General features: G+C 32.3%; 1 protein-coding gene across 2 annotated transcripts; it reads right to left on the bottom strand.

The window, feature by feature from the left end:
• Positions 1 to 2,263: 2,263 nt before the first annotated feature.
• LOC111012003 (kinase with adenine nucleotide alpha hydrolases-like domain-containing protein) lies at positions 2,264 to 6,151 on the bottom strand. 2 transcript variants are annotated; one of them, XM_022286018.2, is made up of 10 exons: positions 5,780 to 6,151; positions 5,567 to 5,664; positions 5,080 to 5,329; positions 4,278 to 4,991; positions 3,920 to 4,174; positions 3,659 to 3,819; positions 3,492 to 3,568; positions 3,264 to 3,411; positions 3,023 to 3,172; positions 2,264 to 2,855 (listed from the first exon to the last, which is right to left on the bottom strand). In XM_022286018.2, the coding sequence occupies exons 1-10, from the start codon at positions 5,952 to 5,954 to the stop codon at positions 2,613 to 2,615; spliced, it is 2,271 nt and encodes a 756-aa protein (XP_022141710.1). In that variant the 5' UTR covers positions 5,955 to 6,151; the 3' UTR covers positions 2,264 to 2,612. The 2 variants fall into 2 exon arrangements, with proteins under 2 accessions (XP_022141710.1, XP_022141711.1); XM_022286019.2 differs by having other exon boundaries at positions 3,926 to 4,174.
• Between the last annotated feature and the right edge of the window lie 6,378 nt (positions 6,152 to 12,529).

The raw sequence follows: 12,529 nt of genomic DNA, 5'->3' as shown, positions 1-12,529 counted from the left end.
TCAATAATTCAGAAGCAAAGAGGAAGATGAAGTGGTTCAAGAATATGCGTGAAGGAAAAGTGATGATCAGTTTTTCCTAATTTAATTTTTACCATCTTAAATTTACATCTTTCAATTTTCCAGCTCATTTGCCACGTAATTTAAAAGTAAAAAATTGACAAGTCATCAAGTCACGTCATATTTAATTGATCAATTAAGTGATCATTTAGAATCATTTATTATCAAATCTAACGGTTTATTGTTGTAGTTCGAATATCAACTCTTGAGATGATAATTAATGTCTGTCTACAAAATTATATTTGGATTGAATCTATGTGTAACATCATGCACCTTTGTTTCGTTGAAAGAAAATATATTATAAAAAAAAAAGCAGGCAAAACACTTCCTTCTTTATTTTTCTTCCTACTCTTCAAACGCATTCTACCATCTCCCTCCACAACCGTGGAGACCACCATTGACCAAATCTCAACCCTAGAGTCTGGAGACCACCGTTTGACCAAATCTGATATCCATTTCATGGATTTATTTGACTGTTGATCATTTTTCATTCTTTTTTTTTTAAAGGAGCGGACCTTCTGCTGTGAATGAATAAACCACCATTTAACCTAAAAGTTTCCTCCTACTTTGATATCATCTTAAGAATGAACAAACAATCACTCAACCCAAAAGCTTAAGTTGATGGGTTTGATAAATTTAATTCGTTTATATAGATTCTAACAGTTTCCACCTGAAGATGGTGGAAATCCGCCCCCACAGCAACCAATAGGCCCTCACGAATACCCAAAGCCTCAGCTAAGTCCACCGACCCGCAATGGGGAATGACAAGGAAGCCACCAGGAGAAGGTGACCTTCTGCATCACGAACAATAACACATAAACTTGCTTGCAGGGATGAGGAAATGAACGAAGCATCGATATTCATCTTGAAAACCCCAGACTCTAAAGGATGCCATCGACACTGGACCCACAAAGCACTGCAGTCACAAGATACAGATGGGGTGGAATCTTCAAACTTATAACACCAGATGTTAATTACTATTTAGCTAAATTTGAAATAATATAAATAAGGACATATGGGCTCATTTTCCTTCGATCTTAACCATAGAAGTGAGCAAAAGGCAAGCGCCAAGGCAATTTGGGCTCATAACCTAAGCCCAAAGACCAAACCATTAAAGCCCAACATCCTAGATCCAACTCATTATCTCCTCCACCTTGATTGTGACAATGTTTCAACTTAATAATGCAACACTTTTATTTATTTATTTATTTATTAGGTGGATCGAAGAAAGTCGTCCGTTTGTTGTCTGTCCAGTGTCCAAGTCAGTCCCACCACACCTTCTTGCAAAAAGAATAACCCCACCCCACAAATAATAATAATAATACCCCACTCACTTTTCTCCCAAAATATAAATATCACAAAAACCACAATTTAAATCAAATCATATCCATCAATCAAAAATATTTTATTTTTATTTAGAATCATCCACAAATTGGCTGGTCAACTCAAGATAATGTTTTGATTTAAATAGAGGCGCTTTAATAGACGCTTATTATTATTACAAGTTTGAAGGAAAAATAAAAAATAAAAGGCATGAATTTATTTGCGTCGGTGAGGCGAAGGAAAGAGACTGATGGAATCGCATCGGCCACTGACAAATTAAAATGGCCACCCATCAACATGCCGCACGGATCTCAGTCCCCTCGTGGCCCTCACCTGTATAAACTTACTACTATTACCCTTTTTATGCCATTAAAATAACTGCTATTCATATTTCTAAAGTGGTAGAGATCTATTAAATATTTTAAAATTCATGAATCTATGAAATAAAATTGAAAATTTCATCAGTCCGATACAATTTAAAACTTCATGAATTAAATAAATTTAAATACTTTTTAGACCTTTGTATTTTTAAAAACTCAATTTTAACTTTTAAAAGTAACTCTTTTGATCCCTTCATTTACATAATATCACACTCAATAAATTTTTGACGTATATAAAATAGTTCATTTCTCATAGTAAAAAAACAATAAACCTAAATCTTATCTAAAATATCAGGTATAATCTCTACTTTTAATTTATAGCTTTTAGACAAGATAGAATTTACTCTGTCCCAATAAATACACTCGAAAGAAAACAAACTCCTATGTTATTTTATTGGGGCGCCTTAAATTATATGAAAATGAAAAATTCAGAAGTTTAGAATGAGAATTTATTTGCATCTTACGAAGGGTGAAGATAATGTGGAATTTTGTACAAAGAAGCATAAGAAACAAAACTGCTCTGCTCTTATTTGCTTATATATGCAGAGCCATGAAGTTATGACCACAATCTGTATAATAATCAATCAGAATCAGAGCATTATAACAAAACTCCATCTTCCACCCTGATCAACCCTTTTGCAAGGAGAAAGAAAGGAGCAAAAAGAAAAAAAGAAAGCCTAAAATGGAAGGAGGAGGGTACACCACAAACATCCTCTCATCCATCACCCATTCATAGGCAAGTCAGAGATGATACAAAGAGGGGTTGTGTGAGTAAAACCGGAGAACATACGAAAAATCCACGCCAATCAAAGCCACTCGTCAAGCTAGCGGAGTTGCGCAGAGGTGATGTTGTTAGTCGAAGCTCGATGAACGGCTCCACCTGCCTTGCAAGTAGTCCTCCAACGAGATGCTCTGTTCGATGCTGCTTAGGGAGAGCGAATCGTCGTCGACATCGAGCAGCGCAAGATTGAGATGTGATTGGATGTCGGATCGGGGACATACTTCTTCGTCCAGAGTGTTGCAGTCCCCTAGAGCGTTGATCTGTTGCCTTGCCCACTTGGTTACGTCTATATCACCTTGGAGAAGTTTTAGAACCTGAAATTGAACAGCCAGTCGTAAGTTTATCGAGTCTTGAGAAACGAGAACAAACCGATGGCCTGTTTCTTGTTTCTTCAAAAGGTTAACTTGGCTTTGAACTACAGAACCAATTTTTACGTTCATCGACTGACTACGATACTATGAACAAATGAGAGATGACTTACAAGGCTAATTGGAGGCCTAGCTCGTGGGGCACGTCTAATGCAAAGACTGGCCGCAAGAACCACACGCTCCATCTCGTCCTGGTCGTAGTCACATCCCAAGCTAGGATCAAGTAACCGAGACACCTTCGCATCAATTAAAATGGGCCTTGCCTGGATGATATGATTTCAGTTTAGAATATTGAACGTTGTATATTATTAATAACTCAGAAACAATTGAATCCTTCGAGTTCGGAGGACATACCCACATGACTAGGCTTTCTTGTCCTTTCGGATAGTCAGTACTGATCGGTTTTCTTCCCGAAAGAAGTTCCAGGAGTACCACACCATAAGCATAGACATCAATCTTGTCATTTACCTTGCCGTACATGAAATACTCAGGAGCCAGGTAACTGCAGCAAAGAGCATTAACATTTTTATCGAAAAATTTTATCGCAAACCAAAACATTACAGAAGGATTAATGGTACAAACCCAAAGGTTCCAGCAACATCTGTACAGGTTACGTGTGACGAGGTTGATGCCCGTTTAGCCAGCCCGAAATCCGATAACTGAAGAAAGGGAAAAAAGTATATGAGGATCTGAAAACTTTACATATTGAACTATGTCCAGTAGAAAATAGATATATCTCTGTGCATCACCTGTGGTTCGAAATCGTCAGATAGCAAAACATTTGACGATTTAACATCCCTATGAATCACACGCTGAGAATCACTATGGAGATAATCCAACGCCTCAGCCACACCGACAGCTACTTTAAATCTTTCACTCCAAATAAACGCATTTGGGTTCTTACTAATCCCTGGTTTATGATGATCAATTAACATAAAGTTCAAGGAAAGTAACCTATAGCAAGCGAAGTTTGCTATTTGTTGAAACAAAAAGGCACAGTTAGGACTTACTAGTACCATGAAGGATTTCTTCAAGACTTCCTCTTGATAGGAAATCATAAACCAACAGGAACTTTCTATTTTCAAAGCAAAATCCCAAAAGGGAAATAATATTCTTGTGGCTTAAGGAGGTAATGATCTCGATTTCCATAATGAACTCTTTCAGAACTTCTTCTGATAGCTTCAAGATCTTCACAGCAACCTCCTTTCCATCAGGAAGGCAACCTCTAAAAACCTGGCTGCTTCCTCCTTTCCCAATCAAATTTTCTGGAAAAAGAGGCAGCAAATTGAAACATAATCTGACCGTTAGAAAATAAGTCTAGATTTTACAAACCTGAAGCATAAGCCACGGAAGGGAAACAGAACATACCGGGTAAGAAATTGGATGTCGCTATTAGAAGTTCTTGATAATTAAACAATCTGCAAGTCGACGAGTATTTCTCATGAAAGCCCTCCAATTCCTTCGGTAAGGTTTCGGAATCGGAGTCAGGGGAGAGCAGAGAAGTCACTCCCTCAGCACCCACCAGAACCATAGCACCATTTTCCCCATCAAGACACTGGCCAGAGGTATTAGGTTTGTACTCCAAAGCAGCAGGGTAAGAAGGAGACCGACTAGGCAACCTCATTGCCCACTGAACTACAGAGATTTGCTTCCCCGACGATCGGTTGGAAGAAGTTTTCCGACCCGATTGATCAACATGTCGAAGCAGAGGCCAACCGGGTTTTACTTCAGGTAATTGCCTGATCAACGTAGAAATAGAGGTCGAAGCTACCTTGACCTTTTGTACTGGCACTATAGCCAAAGATTCATCATGTTCATCTCCATTCTCAGAAGATATCTCTGCAGATTGTTCCACAGAATTCGACTCTGGTCCACAAATTGAGCAGTTCTGTTTGTCAACGATCTTTGAACTATCCATTGTGGCTTTCGCTAAGCTCTGATCAGAATCCTGACCGATTACCAGATTAAATTTGTCCCTCGCCAACAAAGAAGCAAAACTCTCACTGCTTTGCACTTTCAGAGGGCTACCCGATGATCCATAAACTGCACCGAACAAACTGCTTCCACGGCGTTCCTCATTCCCTGAAAAGAGAATAAAGCAAAACTCAGCTAAACCATGAAAAAGACTAAAAATGGAGAACACCTAAATTTTTATGAAATTAACAAAAACCTTGGCAGTCTCCTGTGGTCAATGGACAGCCCTCTCGTTCAAAAATTACTTTCCCATTATGAACAGCGAGTACCCAACAATCTTTGGGTAATTTTTTGGCGCAGTACTTGGCAACGGAAGTCGATGAACGGATTTTGTGGTGCTTACGAGCTGTCCCAACGATTACGTTAGTTGCGGAATACGATTTTGCTTCCCTAACTAAAATTTTCCTAGCCGATGCACCTCTGCAGATTTTGAGCTTCAGATCCACCTGCATCATTTGCGACAAAATCGTTAAGTACTTTATAAAATCGTCGATAATCAATAAACAGAACAGGGGAAAAAAGGGTCATGGAACTTCACGAGACTAGAATTATCGCATCATGAATTGTTAGAATCAGAACCCTTAAATTAGAAAACAAGTTCAAAGAGATTTCAATCTTCATCCATTTGCCCGGCAGTCAAACAGGCGCGTAGCTAGAAACATAGAAAAGAGCAAGAAGATGACCTGTTTCAAGTTGCAGAAACCTTCATATACAGCGAGCACAGAGTCGAACGCTTTAACAATAGAAAGAAGCGAGGACTTCCCATCTTGATTCACAACTTCTGCAGGAACCCATTTCACCAAATTGGTCAATCTCACAAAATGTAAAACAAAACTCGAAAATCCCACCTACCCACATAAAAAATAGTAAAGCCTGAACACAGAACTTCAACTTACCGCCATTGCCAAGAACATGAAGAGCGATCACGAGGTCGCCAGGCTGAGCGACCTTGACAAGAGCCCAAGTAAGTAACTCTCGACTGTGGGAGTCCAATTTCATGCCGACCAACACAGTACGGCCGGAATCGGGTTGCTCTGGCTCGCTGGCTACCCCATTCTGGAGCAATTTCATCTTCTGGGTCGGAATTCAGGCGCGGTTCAGTGAACTTGTCGGTCAAGTTCCGTCGAGTTTTGGCCGGTGGGGAAGAACCATTTCGGGTATTTTTATATCAACAGCATCGGGAAAGAAAGAGGGAGAGGGACATGTTTGGGTAAAGCGTGCGTTCGTTCGTTCGCTTTTCAAGTTCGCAAACCAGCCGAGAAAGTGACTTAAAAAAATTAGGAAAGTAAGGAAAAAAATAAGTCGAATGCAAGTGAGGAATATTAAAGTGCATCCGCTCCCATTTTAGTGAAAATTAAGTCTCCCTCCTCTTTTTCGCGCAAGTGAAGGTCCAATTCAATGACTTTTTAGTCAAGACAGATGTTAAAGTTCGCATTAACTAAATAAAAATTAAGTTCAAATGATGTAACTTATAATGTTTCATTTTCACCTTAGTTATATTTATGATTCTAAATATTCATCTACACGTCGACATTTTCATTGACATGTTCATGTTTTCTTTAGTTCGATATCAATATAAGAGATAAATCAACATTTACATCATAGTACAACGACAAAATATGAAAAGTATCAATAAAATGTCGATAATATATACCTAATATTAATATGAATTATTTTTAACTTATTTAAAAATAGGAAAATATTTATTCATTAGTTTAAATATTTTTTTACAAATTTTTAATTTCTTTTAACTTTTACAGAAATATCGGTCGATAACCTTAACATTTCCATCAACGTCAATATTTAAAACATTGCCTGTATTAACAAGTTGCAACTTGTAACTAAAACAAATAATATAGCTAACTTATACGTATAGAGTTTTAGAGGTTTTTTTTTCTTTTAAACTTTTTGTGAATCGTATAGTCAATAATAGAGTTAAAAAGACTTGAGTTCTAAAGATATCAAACTCACAATTTACTGATTGGAGATATATGTAAATTACGATTGAGCAAGGTTCGCTTTCACATGTATATATATTATTTAGTTAGGTTCGCTTTTACATATATATATATATTATTTAGTTATTTATTACCTTAGAATTTATATTTTGTATATAGTCTCTTAATTAATAAGATGTTTTTATTTTCAAATTGAAAATATAGGAAGCCACAGTGGGCCATCGCTTTTATTGCATGCCACCGACCGCCGTCATATTTTTGCTTTGAAAAGATGAAGATATTAGCCCAAGTAATCAAACCAACTATTATTTTTCTCTTCAATGAGTAGAGGTGAAAATATTTTAATACAATTAAAACATTAAACAGGAATTACAATAACTTTTCGTCTACCTTTTTAAAAGCAACCTTAAAATATATGTATAAAAATTAAATATACTCTAATTCAGCTAAAATTTTCTCTCACAATTAAATAAGATTGATTAAATTGTGATCTTGAAGTTCGAAAATTGTGTTTAATAAATTATTAAAATTTAAATATCATATCTAATATGTTATTAAACTTTAACCAATATCAAATAAACAAATAAATGTTTGATTTTCAATTTCGCATTTCATTAAATTTTTAAACTTTAAAAAGTATTCAGTAAATTAGTGTTTTATTAGATATAAAATTGAAAATTGAGTGTTTATCAAACACTTTTAAAATTCTAGGAACTTTATTAACACATCGCTATTTTTAAAGTTGACAAATTTATTGGACATAATTTTTAAAATTAAAGTTGGATTACAAAACTTATTATTTAACCAATAAAACATCAATACTATTTTCACTAAATTAGTATCAAACTTGCGATATCTCGTGTTAATTTCAAAATCTACTAAAGTAACTTGTACATAAATTATTTTCTTAATAGTTTTTTTTTTTTAATCGTCAGTGATTAGTCTGGCTAATATTGTTTAAAACTGTACAATATATAATTTGATTCCGTGCTAGTTTTGATTTAATACTAATTTGACCCACAATTATAAAAAATAATTGGTAGTCTTAAATTGAAATGAAGGTTCCGTTTGGAAGTAATATTGTACCATAATCTCAATTAGGTATTATTTAATGTCATCAAACTAGTTTGGTTTGAGACCAACCATATCAATTTTTTCTTTAATTAATTTAGAACTTGTTTATATATATTATACACTTTTATTTTAATAATACGTGAGGATTCGAACCTATAACTTAATATATATCTTAATTAATTTAATTAAGTTCAAAATAGTTTCTGATTTTTTTAATTTAATGAAAGTCATCCGAAGATCTTTTAAATCTTAATCCCAAAATCCCTTTTATGATTCTCAAAATCATTTTTAAGGTATTAATTTGATTTGATAGGATTAAAAGTATATTAGTATTAAGTTGCAATTATGATTTAGATTTTATTTGGTAGATATTATTTGAATTAGACTTATGTTTAGGACTTATATTATTTGATTATGAATTTTCTTATTATAAATAGGTGGGTAGTTTTGTATCCATATTGGAAAATTCAATTCAATCCAATCAAATTATTCTCTCTATTTTCTCTCCTATAAAATCCTCTTAAATTTAACAGGACTATTGTAAATTTTGAAAATTAATTATATTTGAATTTATTTTTTCAAAATCATTAATTTTACCATTACTTTTAAATATGCCTTAAAAGTAGATACTAGGTCTAAACTGAACCTAGCTAGTTAAATATAAGACATTTGTTTTTAAAGAGGTTTGAATTTTTACCTGTGAATTATATTAAAAAATAATAATAAAATAAAGTAGGTACAGAGAATAATTAAATCTCCATCACCAACCACTCGCTAAACAAACATCTGGTCATTAAAATGACGTGATTGATCTTAGTTATATAAGCTATTTGTACGTGTACCGATTATTTTATTAATAAATAAACATGTCATGGAAGTAAATTAATTGTGTCATTGCTAAATGATTAAAGGCAAATTAATTAATAGCCATAACCTACAAGTATTTTGAAAATTTAGATGTTAAGAGGGAATAAACTCCAAATTTTATGGACTGAATTATAAATTCGGAAAGTAAAATATTTTGAGAACATGATGCAATCTTTTGCAGTGATAATCTAGAGTGATTTTAATATATAGCTATAATTACTTCCACTACGTCATGTTTGACAATAATTCTAGAGTATTTAAGTGATTTCTGGTCAATCACTTGAACCTCTCAATTCATTTTTTTAGAAAAAATAATAATAGAAAATTAGTTTTTAAAATGGTTATGATTTTAAATTTGTAGTTCTATTTCACTTTATTTTTATCATAAACTTTTAGAAATATTTCTTTTTCGTTTCTCAAACTTGTGTCACTCTCTAACTTTATTTATCTCTAATTTTGTTTATCCTATTGATTTTTTTTTCTCTCAAATTTTTATAATCTCTCTAAATATTTAATTAGTTTCGTCTTGTTTCTAAGTTCATTTCTCTGTCTAAATTCTTGTCTCTCACTCTCTAAAATTTATGTCTCTAAATTTTTTGTTCACTCTTTAACTTTTGTCAAATCCTCTCAACTTCAAATATTAATCATTCAAAATTACATTAGATCATGTGGGTAAGATTAAAAAATTTATTTTAGGAAAGTTTAAAACTCACTTTAACTTTGATTTTTAAGGTAGGTGATTTTTGAAAATCAATTACTTAAATATATTTTTTCAAAATCATTCATTCTACTTCCCCCTAAATACACTCTAAATATCTTTGGATTAAAATCACTCATTTTAAAATCATTTTCAAACGAACCGTTGAGATATTAAAATCTTTTAAATTTCTTAGCTTTAAAATTAGGCCTCGAAAATACTTATGAGCTAGTCCATGCATGCACTCAATACGTACACGTGTGTATAAAGAGATTTTAGAAGTTTCTGAACTAAAATAAAATAATTAAAGAAAGAAACTATTAACCAAAATAGAAATTAAACGTTTTAAAAATATTGAATTAAATTTTTGCTGGCCCCATACTGCAGGGAGGTTGACTTGTAGCCTACGGAGTTGGCGCAAGGCCCAATTAATTAATTAATTAAATCCGTGACGTCGGCGAACCAAACTCCGCAACGGTGACACGCTGGCGAGCCCGAAACGATCATCACGTATTCCCCGTTCCTTTTCGTGCACGTGGCGTGTTCCGCGCGGGACTTTGGACTGTGGGGCCGTTGGCTTTATCACGTGTACCACAAGCTGCCGGCCACGTGCATCACTTCCTAAGCAACACTAAAATATCGTAACAGTTTTTTCGTTTTGTTTTATTATTATTATTTTTTTCTGAAAAAAGAAATATCGTAACAGTTTATCCATTATCCTTAGAAAAAGCCTATATATTTATTTATTTATTTATAGTGCTCTTTAGTGCTTAGAGAAAGTTCCTCCTTCGGAAAATACACAAAAAATTTTAACATTATTCTAGTCCAAGTACTTTTATTTTTATTTCTTATTTCAGTCATTGTACTTAAATTTTTCTCTTTAGTTCACATATTTTAAAAACATCCATTTATTTTTAAAACGTGATTATTGAGTCATTGTACTTTAATTTAATGAATTATTTTTTTACTTTAGTCATTGTACTTTAATTTTAACACAAATTTTATAAGTAACGAAAACTTTTTAATATAAATTTATGACTACATTTTGAAAAAAATGATTAAGCATAATATCATGTTAAATTGTGATTAGAAACCATGAGATAAAGAGTAAAATGAAGATACCAAAATAGTTGGTAAAGCCAATCAAAATAAATATTTTGAAAGTACTAAAATAAATAAAAATTTAGACTACAAAAAATAAAAATGTAAATTTAAAAAATAGAGGTATCAAAATTAAGTAAGCTAATAAGAAAAGAAAAATTGTGATGGTGGATTTCACCAAAAATATAAAAATTATGAAAGAACATGAAACATAATTAGGAGAAGTGGAGGTGAGGCCATGAAGTGGGTGTCGGTGGATCAAAGTACGTGGATTTCACGTGCATAAACTACCAAATATCCTACCCAACCATTTTTTTTTTAAATTATTTTTTAAATTATGGGAGAGGTCACCTGCTGCATTTATTTCTATTTTTTCAGTGGTCCTAATTATACTAACTCTATTATATATATATATATATATATATATATATATATATATATAATCCAATTGTCATTAAAGTTGATCTCTAAATTATATTTTTATCCATTTTAACTTTTGAATCTTTTAGTACGAAAAATAAAAAAGACTCTTCAATGTTTTAGTGATATAAAACAATCATAACATTTCAGAGATAAAAACATAATTTAAATTTGCTGAATCTTGAAATAAAATATTTTAAAGATTAAGAATTAAAATGAAATAGTAAAAAAAAATCTAAGAACAAAAGTAATAGAGATATGAAAGTTTAAGAGCAAATTTGAATTTATGTTAAATATATAATTTGCTATTTAGCACATAAATGTTTGGGTCTATTTTTAATTTAGTCGCTAATCTATTACAATCTCACAAAGTGTTAAAAATGAGGTAATGTCATCATACACTTTATTAAAATGAGCTATAAATTTTTACATTTTAATTTGAAGAAACATACATTAAAAGAAAAAAAAAGACTTACAAATTTTGTATGATTTAGTCTATAATGATTTATTTGACTCAGAATTACTTGTTCTTATGTAAAATATCCAAAATTCAAAGCTCTCTTTCTAATTAGGATTTGGAAGTTTATTTGTCGAAAAAAGATGAAAATCTTCTTATGGTGCGTGACATATAGAAGTATCAACACTTAGGATAAGCTTCAGAAAAAATTATAGAATTGGATGATATCCTCTTCGGGTTGCTCACTTTGTCTTAGGATGGGGAGTCAATTGCCCATATCCTCGCTGCACCTTTGCAGCAAGAGGTTGGTCTTTTTTTTTATGATGGAATGTGGTTTAAATGGTTGTTTGCCTCAATTGAGAGATGATTGGCTTCTAGAAATCATACAAGGTGGCTCTTTGAGAAGAAGAGCAAAATTTCTGTAGAGTTGTGCTCGTCGAGCACTAATATGGAGTATTTGTAAGGAAAGGAACCAAAAAGTTTTCAACAGTAAATGTCTCCCTTTTGATATTTTTTTGTGAAAATTACAAATTACAACGGCCTCTTGGTATCTTACTAATAGGAGATTCTTTTGTAATTACAATATAGTCTTACTCTCTCCTGATTCGAAAGTTGTAATGTATTAGCTTTGTAGGGGAGGGCCTCTTCGGCCTCGCCCTTAGGTTGTTGCTCCTTCATATTTGGAGTGGATGGACTTGAATTTCAACCCATAATGAAATTATAAATATTTAAAATTTCAGATTGGATTCCTTCCATGCATTTTAAGAATATCTATTTAAATCCTATTTTAACTTTTGTTCATTTTAGTTTTTAGACTTTTAAACTTTTGAAACATTTATTTTAGTTCTTATACTTAAAAAAAAATTATTTTAGTCACTTCATTTTCATTTTTATTTCATTTATTTTAATCAAAATTTTAACAAAATAATTCATTCACTAAATTTCGGCATAAATTATATTAAGGTATTTTAATTTTATATAAAATTTATATTAAAATTTTACAAACTATAGACTAAAATGATTATTTTTAAAAGTAAAATAATAATAAAAATATTTTAAAAGCAAAGGGTAT

The sequence above is a fragment of the Momordica charantia genome (assembly GCF_013281855.1).
Source record: "Momordica charantia cultivar OHB3-1 chromosome 4 unlocalized genomic scaffold, Mcharantia_2.0 BLBB01000004.1, whole genome shotgun sequence".
NCBI classification, from domain to species: domain Eukaryota; kingdom Viridiplantae; phylum Streptophyta; class Magnoliopsida; order Cucurbitales; family Cucurbitaceae; genus Momordica; species Momordica charantia.
This window is presented reverse-complemented; position numbering and strand designations above follow the sequence as displayed.

Coding starts and splice junctions, on each gene's coding strand:
- LOC111012003 (XM_022286018.2), bottom strand. CDS start 5,954: ATGAAATTGCTCCAGAATGGGGTAGCCAGCGAGCCAGAGCAACCCGAT. Junction 4,175..4,277: donor GACATCCAATTTCTTACCCG/GTATGTTCTGTT, acceptor CTCTTTTTCCAG/AAAATTTGATTGGGAAAGGA. Junction 2,856..3,022: donor CTAGGCCTCCAATTAGCCTT/GTAAGTCATCTC, acceptor GTTCAATTTCAG/GTTCTAAAACTTCTCCAAGG.